At 51.1% G+C, this 13,631-nt stretch overlaps 1 protein-coding gene across 9 annotated transcripts in view; it reads right to left on the reverse strand.

The window, feature by feature from the left end:
- RAPGEF6 (Rap guanine nucleotide exchange factor 6) overlaps positions 1-8,566 on the reverse strand; it is a 105,178-nt gene extending 96,612 nt beyond the window's left edge. For all 9 annotated transcript variants that reach the window (XM_052689628.1, XM_052689627.1, XM_052689634.1 and 6 more), the window contains exon 1: positions 8,440-8,566. In XM_052689628.1, the coding sequence (XP_052545588.1) occupies positions 8,440-8,508 (69 nt within the window). In that variant the 5' untranslated portion in view covers positions 8,509-8,566. The remainder of the gene's footprint in view (positions 1-8,439) is intronic.
- Positions 8,567-13,631: the final 5,065 nt, after the last annotated feature.

Below are 13,631 nucleotides of genomic sequence, written 5' to 3' on the forward strand. Positions count from 1 at the left end.
TGGGCTGGTCTTTTAGCTCAGATTAGGTTTTGTAAAACACTCTTACTACACAAAGGCCCTGAAAGTCACTGTTTAAATTCAGATAACGCCATGGAAGGGTGGGTTATTTTGTGGGTTTTTTTTTTTTCCAAGGTTACATTACATATTCCAATGTTAATTCATCAACAACAACTTTTTCTTAAATAATTACTCCGCAGATGTAACTAAGTGCATGACTCCACAGCATGAGGAAAGACAGGCATTAAAGGAATTAAGTTCAAGAAAGAATTCCAGGACTGCCTGATAATTTCTGGTTTCACTCCTACAGCTGTCACAGCTGCCATTAAAATGAGAAACCAGTTTTTCAGGAACAGTAACTGGAAGCAAGGATAGGAAAAGTCATCTTAGAGCAACACCACTTCCAACGCTCCCTGGAAATCACTGAGAAGCTGTGCCACCTCGATGCACTATGGCTTTGTTTGCTGCTTTAGGGATGTTTAAGGCTTGGATGATGCAGAAGCTGTATTACCTTGTGAAAATAGAACTAAACAGCTTCCTAGGGGAAAGCTGCAGGGAGCAGTTATCTGCTCACCAGCCGGGCACCCAAAGCCACGACCTGCCCACCCATCAGCAAGAGAGCATGCTGTCACTGCAGCACTACAGGTCTCCACTGTCAGCAATATTCAGAAAATAGGAGCTGTTTCAACCTCCTACAAGTTAGATTTACAGCCATCTTATCATCACAGCTTAGAAAAACGGGCCTTGCAATATTTCATCGATTAACTCCCTGACCTAATCTGCAAAATCCTCTCTGCTGAGCTCCCAGTCCTCCATTTGCTGTGAAGATGATCAAGATGCAAGCTGCTGTCATCTCTGCTCCTCACAGCTGGGAGTTTTGGGATGCAAATCGCCACTTTGGCCAACAGCTTGAGAAAGATCCACAAATACTCTCTACGTGAGCTTCCAGCATTCACTAACAGCCCCACAGTGAAAACAGCGAGGTTCTGTTTGATGGTAACAGCCCAGCTACAAAAGCCTTGCTGACAACTGTACTGCGAGGCCAGAAAACCCCAGAACCACTGAGCAGGGCTTCTAAAGCCAGAACAGAACACAAATACACAGGGAACAAAAAATAAATGCACAGAATCAGATGGACGGGCATCAGAAGACCAGCAGGTGAAAGGGGAGAGACTCAGGGAAGGCTCTGTGCTCCCAGAGTCATCTCACAGGAAGAGTGAGAGCTTGATGTATTCTGGAGAGATTTAATTAGGGATTCTTACCAACACCCACACCAGTTTCTCAAATTCCTTTAACCCACCAGCACTGAATCAACAGGCACAACGCTAATGAAATGAAACCAGAATATTTCCCTGTGCTGGGATGGTAACAGAACGCAAAGCTTGAAAAAACAAAGCAAGGAAAAACAAATCAGAGCCTGTTTCTGGCCGAGCTGACCCTGCATGCACCCAGGGCACACAGAACACCAGGCACAGGAGGCTGCCCCAGGCTGGGGCCCATCAGGCTGGCCTCACACATCACACCTGTAAGAGGCTCAGAAAATAGCTTTAAAATGCTTGTTGTATATTCATATACCTGAAAAGGCAGCTAAACACCACACATTTGGCAGGTAACAGATCCCTGTCCACACACATGGAGGCACAGTGCGGCCACACCAAACCTCCAGCTGTGTGGCCATGCTTCCTTCAGATGCACCACAACGAGCGGCAGCAGTGGGATGGGAGGGAAAAGCAGCTTGTCTCTTTGCTTAACGACACACAAGAGAAATACTGTGCTCTCCTAGCACTTGCTTAAGACTTTCAGATCCCACAGCCTCATCTCAAGGCATGCAGGAAGCCACAAGCCCAACGGTGCTGCTGGCCTCGCTGTTCAGGCTCAGCTCCATCTCAGCCCATCAGCCGAGGAGCAGCACTGCTTCCTGAAGACAAAGGAGACGCCTGAAAAGACCCACTCACTGCTACCCCAAAGCAGAGCCGTGTTCTTCCTCCCCACCTCGTTTCCACCAATCAAACAGGCAGCTATGTAGAATCATTAAGGTTAGAAAAAAAAACCTCTACGATCAGCCCCAACCCAGCCCACCATGCCCACTGAGCCATGTCCCTCAGTGCCACATTCACACTCCTCTTGGGGAGTCAGCATCCATGGAGGTCTTCAAGGATGGCAAAGAAGCTTTTGGCCTTGCATGCTGCGAGACACCAAGCCCAAACCCTGAACTTTCTGCAAACAATGCCAACACACGAGCCATTGTCCATGGAGTTATTAGCATGCTGTAATTTGATCTCCTCTTTAATACATACATGCTCCATATAGCAGACTTCCCATTACATGCAGGAATTCGTGTGAGTCACGGCACGGAGCAGTTGGGAACTCTGCACTGAGCAGCAAACTCAGCTGGTTCAGGCTGACCACCGAGCAGGCTGGAACAGGCAGGAGAAAAGGGCCAAGGAGCCAGCTTACACTGAACGACCCTTCAAGTGCCGTGCATGCAACCCAAAAGCATCACCTGTGGAAGCACCACCTGCACCCTTCCACTTGCACAAGGCCGGAGGTGAAGAGACTCCATACTGCAGTGCCAACAGGAGCAGAGGTTACAGCCTGCTGAGACTCAGGCTCTGCACACCAAGCAATGCAGCAGAAATGCCACACTGCAACCATAAAACAGCACAGTTGTTATAAAAACAACTAACCTCAAGAGCTCAGGCACCTCCACTCACATTTCCACCTGAGTCTGTTTCACTCCTGCCCCAGCAGTCCTACCCAGGGCTGCTTCCTACCACCTCACCCACAAGATGGGTTGATATGGAAACTGATGCTAAAAACAAAGAAAAGGAAAAAGAAGAAAACCACCACCCAACAAACAGCCGTTATTTGCTCCACTTGTTTCATATTAAATACTTCGTACAAGGCCATTTTGTTAAGACAGAGTTGAAACTCAAGGAGCAGCTATTCATTAATACCATAATGACACTTCAGCAGAGCCAGGGTACGTACAGAGTCCTGAAGTCTGATTTATTTGCCTGGAATCTAAATTTGACTGCACTCAACAGGCCTTAACTGTTAAGAAAGCTGGAAAAAAATACTTATTTGCTCAAACCACCAGCAAAGCTCCCTTGCAGGTACTGCAGACAGACAACAGCTGCAGAGCATCCACGCCAGACGCCCTGTTCTGCAAACATGGCACTCCGTCCAAGACTCAGAGTAACGGTATTTGCATCTGAGACATAAATAATCACAAGGTGAATATGAGCAACACTGGAAGAACAACAAAAACAAGCTCAAAACTTGGTCAGAAACAAACAAAAATCCCTAAGAGGCATTCAGCCTCTCACAGAGCAGTATTTACACATTAACATTTGGTTAAAAAAAAAATAATAAATTGGTAGATGCTCCAGTGCTGTAAGTAGGTTGCTCCAAAGTAATGCCTCATAATTATTTCCATGGAAAGTACGACAGATACAAGGAGCACAACTCGATACAGCAAGTTCTCTGCTACACAACACTCTTTTCAACACCAGTGGCTGTGCATTTCTGCCAGCAGTGAATAAGAGCTGCATGCTGTGCTCATACAAACCTGCCCCAGCAAACCCCCACTGCTGCTGTCACCACTGCTCCTATGCACCATCCACTGCCTCGCTGTGCTGACAGCCACTGCCTGGTCTCCAGAAGCGTACTGAGACCACACCACATCAACAAGCACTTCTGGCCGGGCCAAAAAGCAGGCAAACTGTACTCCTCAAGTGAGGAAAACAACTGAGCAAAACCACAGAAAAATGCCACTAATTTTAAGCGAGACTTTGCACTCCAGAAAGGCATGAATCCTGCGCTCAGCCACGACAGATTGGCGATGCCAGATAATTTCATTACCCAGAAGAGAACTGTTGCTGCCAGCCCCAGGAAGGGGGCACTACGAACCGCCTGCACCAGCCAGCAATACCTGCATTGACTGGGCTCTTCTGGGATTGCTGGAATGCAAGGTGGAGTAGGATCCATCAGAGAGCACCACTCTCCCTCATCCAAAGACACTGAGAGCTGTCGGCCGCTAACATGGCTCATTTTTTCACAAGGCTGCATGTAAAGTATTCGTAATTATATTACAACACTTATATTCTTGTAACTGCAAACAGTAACTGTTGTCATGAGTACAGAAGGGCAATCTGCATACAGCATGGAACTATCCAACCAGGAATGTATTAGCAGTAAATTGCAAACACATACAGATACATTTGCAATCTCCTTCTCAACCCAGAGATAACCAATGCAATGGGGGAACAGCTGTTTACAAGGGTGGACAGCGATAGGACAAGGGGAACGGTCTTAAGCTGAGACAGGGGAGGTTTAGGTTGGATATTAGGAGAAAGTTTTTCACCCAGAGGGTGATGAGGCACTGGCACAGGTTGCCAAGGAGGCTGTGGATGCCCCATCCCTGCAGGCATTCAAGGCCAGGCTGGATGTGGCTCTGGGCAGCCTGGGCTGCTGGTTGGTGACCTGCACACAGCAGGGGTTGGAAGTGGATGAGCATCCCAGGCCATTCTGTGATTCTATGAATTTGAGATGCCTCTCTCCATCCCGTTGCAGCTGCACACAGACCAGCCCAGGGGCCCTGCAAGGTGAGGAGCTGAGGATGCGCAGAGCTGGGCAGCCCTTCAGTGCACTGTCTGGGAGCTCTTTACAAAGGCATCAAAGCACAGAGCCACAGAAAAATCTGCTATTTCCCACAGCACAACCACTGCCGTTCAGTTGGGGCTCCAGAACTGCTGCCTCTTGACAAAGGTTTAGAAAGCTCAGCTGTAAAAGAACTTATCACTAAATAAAACCAAAAGGTAAAACCTAAGACAGAGGTTAAGCAGTAGGAAACCATGGCAAGGGTCAGGTTTCCATTGTCACCCTTTGCCAGTTTCGGAAGAGCCAACACACAACAAGGGATTTTTATTAAACACAAAGCAGCACATGCAGCTTCATTCAGTGTGCATCTCTTTTTGGGGTTAGGATCATTGCAAGAAGCTCAGGTTTGTAGTGAGTGTGCAGTTCTGATTACATTAAAAAAACTGCTCAAGAACGACACTGTCATCATCAAACACTGCTACAGTGAGAGCTGCACAAAGCACCAATGTGAGCAGAGCCAAACCCACTGCTTCACCTACGGAGTTTACAGAAAATTATTAAAAAGGATGAAAAACACCCATCAAAATACGAGTTATTTCTGGAAACAAGAAGCAGATGTTCTCCTCTGTTTGGCTCAGCTGTGCTACAGTACAAGAGTGCCTTTGTTATGCTGTCAGCAATAATGTATTTTATTTATTACAGCCATTTTATAATGCCCATCAATGCACTATTTGTGCATGATTTAGATCCACGCAGATCTAAATCTCTGCGTATGAGCTGTCGAGAAGCATCACATGCACGCTCCAAATAGCAGACTCTGTTATGACACAATTGTGTAAATTAGGGGTTTTTTTCCCCCTTTCCACTGTATTAATAAAAAGGGAACAGGAAGAGGAGGAGGAGTCGGTATTGCCAAATCAAGTTGAATTAACATTAATCACGAATACCCAGACAAGACATAGCATAAAGTTAGGAAAATACAAGAGCTTACAGTATAAAAATAAACTCTGACTCTTTGAAGCCCAATAAAAAGCTTTCTGGCCATGCAAAAGCAATGTCAACCAGAGCAAAGTCACGAAGAACTGAGAGATGCCTGCATTGGGAAAGGGATCTATTGGAGATGGAGGACAGCACACTCATAGGAGTTCAAGGGGAAAAAGAAGGAAGAAAGAGAGGCATAACCATGCGCTGTTTTACTCTATCAGCCACTCAGACCCTACCTGCTGGAGGCATTAAACCACTCCCAACAGACCAACATCACAGCCTTCATACGGATCAGATAAGGAATTCCAGGCCTCAAAAAAGTGAAGCCTTTAATGAGAGAGCACACAGCGCCATCAACGTTCGCCCTTCCCTCCCAGCGCTTTGAACAAGCCATTTCCTCCTATGGAAACGCTCCCAAATTGCTCGTTCAATATCCCCACCTGCGACACGAGGCACAGAGCGGGGATGTGCGAGACAGCACACAGCCATGCATGGAAGCACAGAAACGCCAGGGTTTCCCAAATCTGAGCAGTTCCGAGGGGAAACAAACTGCTACACAGAGCAACAAAACAGCCATCAAATTGTATCAGTGAGCGTTAGCCATAGCACCAGGAGCTCAGCAGAACAACCGCTCCCCCAGAAATCAGCCATGTTAACGCACCAAGCATCTGAGCAACAACACCCAAAGAAAAAAAAATATCAAGTGTGTACATGCCTAATATGCATAAGTTATGCACTTTCCCAATTAGCAAGCACTGGAATGCTACCACAATGCTGAAAACTTGCCCTAACAGACATTTTTCCAAACAAAAATAGTTGTTGTGCCGATAATTAAAGTTTTTACTCGGGCAAACCATCAAGATATTCTCCAAAATAAGTTGTATAAAGGTTTTAGTATCTCCCTGCTTCGTACTCTACGTCTCACAAACGAACACATTTTGTCAAGATAAAGTCCTAAAAGTCATACAAAGAATCACAGCACCCTGAAGTGAAAACTGACGTGGTGTCATTTACCTGTACTTTTCCACAAGCTGATGCAGGCACTGCCCGTGCCACTAACCAGCACAGCCTGTAATTTGGGACAGCCAGGTGAGCTGCAGGATCAGGGAGGAGAGGAGCAGGAAGGGACCAACGGGGACCAAAACCCACCAAGGTGAGAAGTTTCAGCTCATCACCACGTCTCAGCCACAGCTGAGGAAGAACCAGGGTGGTTTTCTCCTGCGTGCAGCTGGATGGATGCACATGGGAGGAGCTGACCGTGCCTTCCTAGGAGAGTAGGAGGGAGCCCACAGCTCTGCCCGTGCACAGCTGGATGCTTCCCAGCCGAGTCACCGGCACACTGCCAGGGAGGGACACCGGGCACAGCTCTGTGCTTCCTGCCCAGCACGGGGTGTGCCAGGATGCTCCGCACCGTGACCAAACAGAAATCAAATCCCTGTTGCAATCACTTCCTGCGGTTCCCTTATCACCCCATCCCCATCTGCTGTCCCAGCTCCCAGGTGCACGGGGCTCTCCAAGCAGGGAAATGCCTCTCTCAGATCAGGCCGGTTGCTGAATGTATACAGACAGAAAGGATCCAAGAAGCAGAGCTCCTTGGCTGCGAGCATCCGCCCCGTGAGAACAGAGGCCCCAGTGCTGCCAAGCTGCAGGGACGTGTTTAACTTTAATCACAAGTAGTTGGGCTGCTCGGTGTCTCTAAGTGCCTGCCAAAAAAGGGGCCACATCAGCAAGGGAATTAAGATATATATTTTTTTTTTAAATCATTTTTAAGAGGGGCTGTTAGTTAGGCTAGCAAATTCTTTTTAATTCCTCCAGAATTGAGACAACTTTGCAAAAAGCAAACCTGCATGCAGCCCTGATAGCAGAATCCATAGGAACCTCCAGAAATCTACACGAAGCCATGAAACAGAATCATTCAGGTTGGGGAAGCCCTCCAAGATCCCCAAACGCAGCCCACCCCACCATGCACACTGACCACCTCCTCCAGTGCCACATCCCCACAGCCATGGAACACCCCCAGAACAGGAGCTCCCCATCTCCCTGGGCAGCTCTGCCCATGCCTCACTGCTCTTTGGAGAAGTTTCTCACATCATTCAACTCGAATCTCCCCAGGAACACAAATCCACGTGAACCCCATGCATGGCCCGAGCATCCAGGCATCACAATGCTGTCAGGTTAAAGTCACACAGCTGTACAAAACTTATGCTTTCATAGAACCATAACGTGAAACACAGCATGGTTGAGTTGGCTGGGACTTCACAGCCCCCTTAGGGCCACTCCTGCCACGGGCAGCTTGCCCCAAAGCTCAGGCCTCTCAGGACCCATCGGGCACCTCAAGGACCGGGGCACCCATCGCCTCAATGGGGCTCAGCGGGTGGCGGAACGGAGGGAACTCTGCAGACGAGAAAAGGTCTGCAGCAAAGGGGGGAGGTAGGGGGGGAAGGAAACAGCAAAGGGAGCAGCGGCAGCTCGTCATTACGGCAGAGCACAGCGGGCACAAATCCGATATCCGAGGTCCCACGAGCGGAGGGCTCAGCCCCGCTCCGTGCCACCCAGCGCCGAGCGGGCACGCAACCGCGGCGAGAAGTTTGTTTTAGAAGGAAGGGAACCGCGGCCCCGGCCGGCACGGAGCGGCACGGGCAGCTCGCACCGCCAGGAGCGCCCAGCCACAGCGCCGAGCCCGGAGCCACGCGGGGCAGCGCCGGGCAATGGCACCGCGCCGGGACCGGGCCGTGCGGCACCGCGCAGCGAGCACGGATTCAAGAGAAAAAATAATAATAATAATAATAAAAGAACTGATTTTGTCACGTTTTAAAATATCAGCGAACTCGGTGCCGGCAGCGCGGTCTCGCTCACCTCCTGCGTCCGCTCCGCCGGCTTCTTCCGCAGCGCCTGTTTCACCCTGGGCTCCACGGCCGCGCTCATCCTCCCGCCGTGCCCCGCACGTCCCCGGGCCCGGCACGGAGCGCGCGGCCCGGCCCCGCCGGCGGCCCCTCAACCCCGGCACGGCGCGGCGGGGCGGCGCCCCCCGGAGGCCTCCTGGAGCGGCCCGAGGCCGAGGCGGGCGCGGCGCCGGGCTGCGCTGCGCTCCGGGCGGATCCCGGCTCCTCAGCGGCGCGGCTCCGGGCAGGTGCCGCCCGCTCTTCCCGCTGCCGCTGCCTCCCGCCGGCCGCCGCTCCCCATCGCGCTGGCCCAGGCGGCGGCGCGGCCCCGCCGTGCCGAGCTGCGGGAAGTTACCGGCCGGAGCGGGACTCCCTGCGCCCGCCCCTCCGCCCCGAGCGGTTCCGCCCGCCGGCTGGCAGCGCGCAAAGCCACGCGGGCGGGCGGAGAGTTCGGCGTCACCGCGTCGGCGGTTTTTCCGACGAGCCCCGAGGGCGGAGCGAAGCCCGCACGGCACTCCAAGCACCGAGCTCGGCTCCCCTCAGACCGCCGCCGCCGTCCCGTTCCCCCGCGCCGCTCGCCTACCGCGCATCCCGCCCGGAGCGAAAAACGCAAGAGCGGGCTCTTTAACCAGAAAATCAGCGGAGACCGAGGGGCGGGCGGGAGGGAGGGGAGGGGCCGAGCGAAGCCACGCCCCTCTGGGACTTCTGTTCGGGAGCGGCGCGGGCCGAAGGCTCGCGAGGGTTGGGCGGGGCGCGGCGCATGCGCGGGCCGGCCGGGGGTGGGGGGGCGGTGCTCGTCCCGTGTGCTGCCGCTCGTGCTGTGCTGCCTTGGGCTTTTTCCTATTTCCTTCCCAATAAAGAAAGGTTTCGTCTCGTTTCGTCCCTTTCCCTGCTATTTCTTCCCGTTCTCTCATTTGCCCTCTATGGCACAGTCGTTGTATTGAAGGGCTTCACGTGGCCGTTCCAAGCTGATCGAGGATATTTCTGGTGTTTTCCTTCCAATAAAAACTTGGGGAAGTTGGGCATTTCCTTCATTCCTTAACTTTGGGGCGCTGTGCCGAGCAGTGCAGGCACAGCAACAGCTGAACGGACGGCTGTGAACTTCAGAGCCAGCGCTGATAACATCTCTGATATCCCCAACAGGGACGATGTAAGATGCTCTGTAATGACACGAAGGTCTGGGCAGGGCTCTGCTCCCGTAATATCTATCAAAATGATGGTTTTTTTACTTAATTTTGACCATTTCAGCCATCATGACTATTTTTGTCCTGAAGGTCAGGAGGTTGTATGAGCCATCTGGCAGAGCACATCATCCTTTGTCAATTTCAGGACATAAATATTGCTTCCAGCAGCGTGGGAATCTTCCTAGATCCCTGCCATAAACCCACGTGGGGGAGAAATGAGCGGAAAAGAAGTGGAACATGAAGCATTCTTTATGAAGAGGTTATTTTTCTTGTTTTTTACTTCCTGTTTTCTCTTTTTCAAACCAGAGATGGAAGAGCAAACCGAGTAATGTTCCCTTGTCAATTCACTTAGTTGGGAGTCAAGGATCCATCACTATTCCCCACATGCAGGTGACTGGGAAGAGCCTCGGGTGTAACTGCAATCTGTGCTGTGCAGGTTCTCGTGGATCTGTGATGCTTTAAATCTTGATCCCACCTTCCACGGTGCCACCTATCCGTGCTGGCAGTCAAAACAGTGCACAAATGGGCACTGCAATGGGAATCAAATGAATGGCCTAACAATTCTGTTCTCTTTGCACACATTTGTTTCATTTTTGCACCTCAGCCAGCAGTAAAACATCAAGAGGTACCAAACAGGAGCAAAAGCTTCTATTCCCATTTAATTGCTTGGCTCAACTGGCCCACAAAATGAGGCTTTCCCCACTCCAAAAATACCCAAATTTAGGCAGGTAATGGCTGTAACAGCTGCAATTATTCCAGAGGCTGTTTGAGTTGTCGGGTTTATTTTCCCAAATACCTGGAGAACAATGGAAATGAGTGTCACGATCCCAACTGCTGACCAGCATTACGGCTTACGTCTCCACATGGCTAAGCCTGTGTATTTAAATACAATTAAGGAGCTTTCACAAGCGGGTAATTCCAGGGCTGGGATTAAAGGATGTGGTCAAGCAGGATGCCTATTGTCTCTGTGGAAGGGAAGATCTGCTTCCTTTGCTCTGGATTGTATCACTCTACCCTAATAAAGCATTGCCACTTATCGTGTTCTCTTATATTTATTGAGAAATAAGAATATCCACAGCCTTGTGTTCACGAATCAGAAGCGTGCTGCTATTTGTACAGACAGACTGCAGCCTGGGGAGCTGAAATGTTTCTGCTTCAAACACCTGAATTGGAAGAGATCAGCAGAGCTATGGGGTGTGCAGCCCACCCTGCTGTTTGCTGCCCTGATGCTGCCGGGATTTCATCTCACGGCTTTCACCATCCTGCACACACCCCACATTCTTCAGGGCAAAATTCAGTTTCCTCACCACTCCCAATGGGAAAAATACACAACGTTATACACCTACATATATTTCTGGCTATTTCTACATCTTCCATAATTTTCTTGTTCCCGCGAGTTTTATTAGGGCCCGGCTATTTCCTTCCTCTCTCTCCACTATGACTCTTGGCCTATTGTTTTTCATTTCTTAGCACTGACCAAAATTTCCCTTCAGAGATTCACTCACAGCATTGGCAATGACTTCTGGTTAAGCTTGGCTCACGGCAAGGAAGGCACACAGACTGATTTCATGCCTGAGGAGAGCAAAACCAAACGCCCTGGGTTCCCCAGTGGGAAGGAGCTCTTCAGACTGCTGTGTAAGAGCCTGTTGTGATGGTAACCCCCTGGGTGCAGCGACAGAGCAGCACCAGCGTGTCAGGTGGTGGATGCACAGCTGTAGTTTGTAGTTCTGAGCATCTCACCTTTATAGGGAGGTCCCTTTTTGTCCCGCTGTGCATCTGCCTGGAGTTTCAGTGCTGGGGTGATGGCAAAACTTACAGATGGAGCATTAGGAACATGAGATCTTTAACTTCTTCGTTTGTTTTATTATAAGACAAATTTTCAAGCTGAAACCCCATCTCCTTTTCACAAACACATTTTCCCTGCAGGGTGAGACCAGAGGGCCATTTACATACCCAGTCCCAGAGTTCACCATCACAAGCTCTGGTTTTCCAGCCTTAATCAACCAGAAACAAGTGGGAAACCCAAGGACTTTTAAAGGGGCACACAGTGCTTTACCAATTACTGCTCACTTTCCCATTCCCACTGCACGTCCCTCCTGCTCCCATCCTCCAGCCCACCCTGCAGTGCGCTGTGTTGGCAGAGGGGTCTGATAAACCAGAATAAGAACCGACAAAAACACCCCAAATCATTATAAATACCCTCTGAAATGAAGGCAGCGGATGTCCTTGGAGCCAGAAATATTCACACAGCCATCGTGCAGCAGCTCTGCTCTTTTCTGTCTAAAACTGGTCTTTTTTTTAATCTATCTTCTGCCGTTTTATTCTTTCCACACAAAACCTGGAAATGTTTGATTCCAGCCCCAGCGCTTTGCTGGCAAACACTAAAAGCACATATGGGCCCGTCTGGATACTGGAGGCATCCAGCAACAGCCTGCAGACGTCCGGGCTCTGAGCTGCAAGAATGAAAGGCTGGGAGGGGGGAACTTGTCCCTGCAGGAAGCAGTGTGGAGGGGTTCTGCATTTGCCTTTCCTTTGTTGTTACCATGGTGTTAAAGCCTCAGCTGAAGGGTATTCCTCGTTTGTGGGAAGCCACGAGGAAAGGGCAGGTGTGCAAGGAGTTGGAAAGCAGGAGCCATCCTTCCCTGCAGAACTGCCCAGCCGGGTCAACTGATTCCAAAAGTGCTCATTAATTCATTAAGAAGTCATCTCAATTCGTTTTGGGTTCCGCTTCAAGTTGTGCATTCCTAACTCCCAAGGTGGTTTCGCAAACGCTGTCAGTTTGTGACTGCGACCCGTTGTGACCCAGAAAGAACATGCAGTGAATTGGCGATGTTCTGCCGTGCCGTTGTTTGCAGAGGCGCGGAGCCAGAGCCTTGCATAACTCCGTGCTGGAGATGGATGAGGTGCTGCAGGGTCGGTGGCACGGAGCTGTGCTGGGCAGCTCGCTGCGTCCCTGCCGCTGGGCTCAGTGCCGCTGCTGCATGCGGGGCAGGGAACGCCGTGCCACGTCCCATGGGAGGTGTGTGCCCGTGTTTGTGGCCGTGTTTGTGGCTGTGCACAGGCTGTCATTTGATTGCACAGAAATGGTGCGCAGCTCCGGAGGCTCGGAGCGGGCTGGGGAGTCAGGAATGTGCCATGAACTCATTGCAAAGCTACGCAGGCCAAGATTCCCTCGCTCGTCCTCTGGTTGTGGTCACATTTCGATGCTGTTGGCCTTGTTTTCGGGATGAGCAGAGCACTAAAAGCAGCTCCCACTGACATAAGTGGAACACCGGGAGCTCACAGCTCCTCCACGCCGATGATTTGTGTCCCCACTTGTCTTCAGCAGCTGCTTTTATCATTGCTCCGCATGCCGACGGCCGTCCTTATTCCCTGCAATCTGTTCCCCGGCACTCACTGGCCCTGCAGAGCTCACAGCTGTGTGGTTCCCCTGCAGCCATCCGGGCAGCTCAGGGCCATCCCAGGCTGCAGAGTCCACAAAGTTCCATTCCCTGTGAGTTGTCTTTCACCTCCTAAAGCAGAAGTGAGCAGCGCGCTCACGTGGTGCCAGCAGTGAGTAGAACAGAGTGCCTTCTGCAGGCAGAGCCCTGCTGGTTTAACTCCCAGCAGAGCTGCAAAGGGCTCCTCCTCTCATGGGGAGTTCTCCCATCCTCCCTGCTGCGGTTCCATCCCATGGCTGATGCAGTGCTCTGCTTCCCATTGCCTGCTGTGAATTTGCAAATGGGCAAGGCTCCATCAGGTGGGAAAGGAGCGCTGGCAGCGAGGCAGGAGGGATTCGTTGTCACCAGCACAGCCCTGCTCACAGCATCCCCTGGCTGCTTGGTGACTGATGTGTTCCTCATGTTGCCCGTGGGCAGATCCTTCCCACAGATACCCACGCTGCATTTAAGCAGTGGGGTTTTGCTGCTCTCCTTATCCCAGGCGCAAGGGCCTTTGCAGCGCAGTGCTGCCCCTCGGGGAGCAGCTCGTGGGGAAGGGCCCA

The sequence above is a fragment of the Tympanuchus pallidicinctus genome, unplaced genomic scaffold (assembly GCF_026119805.1).
Source record: "Tympanuchus pallidicinctus isolate F22 unplaced genomic scaffold, pur_lepc_1.0 scaffold25, whole genome shotgun sequence".
Taxonomy (NCBI): Eukaryota; Metazoa; Chordata; class Aves; order Galliformes; family Phasianidae; genus Tympanuchus; species Tympanuchus pallidicinctus.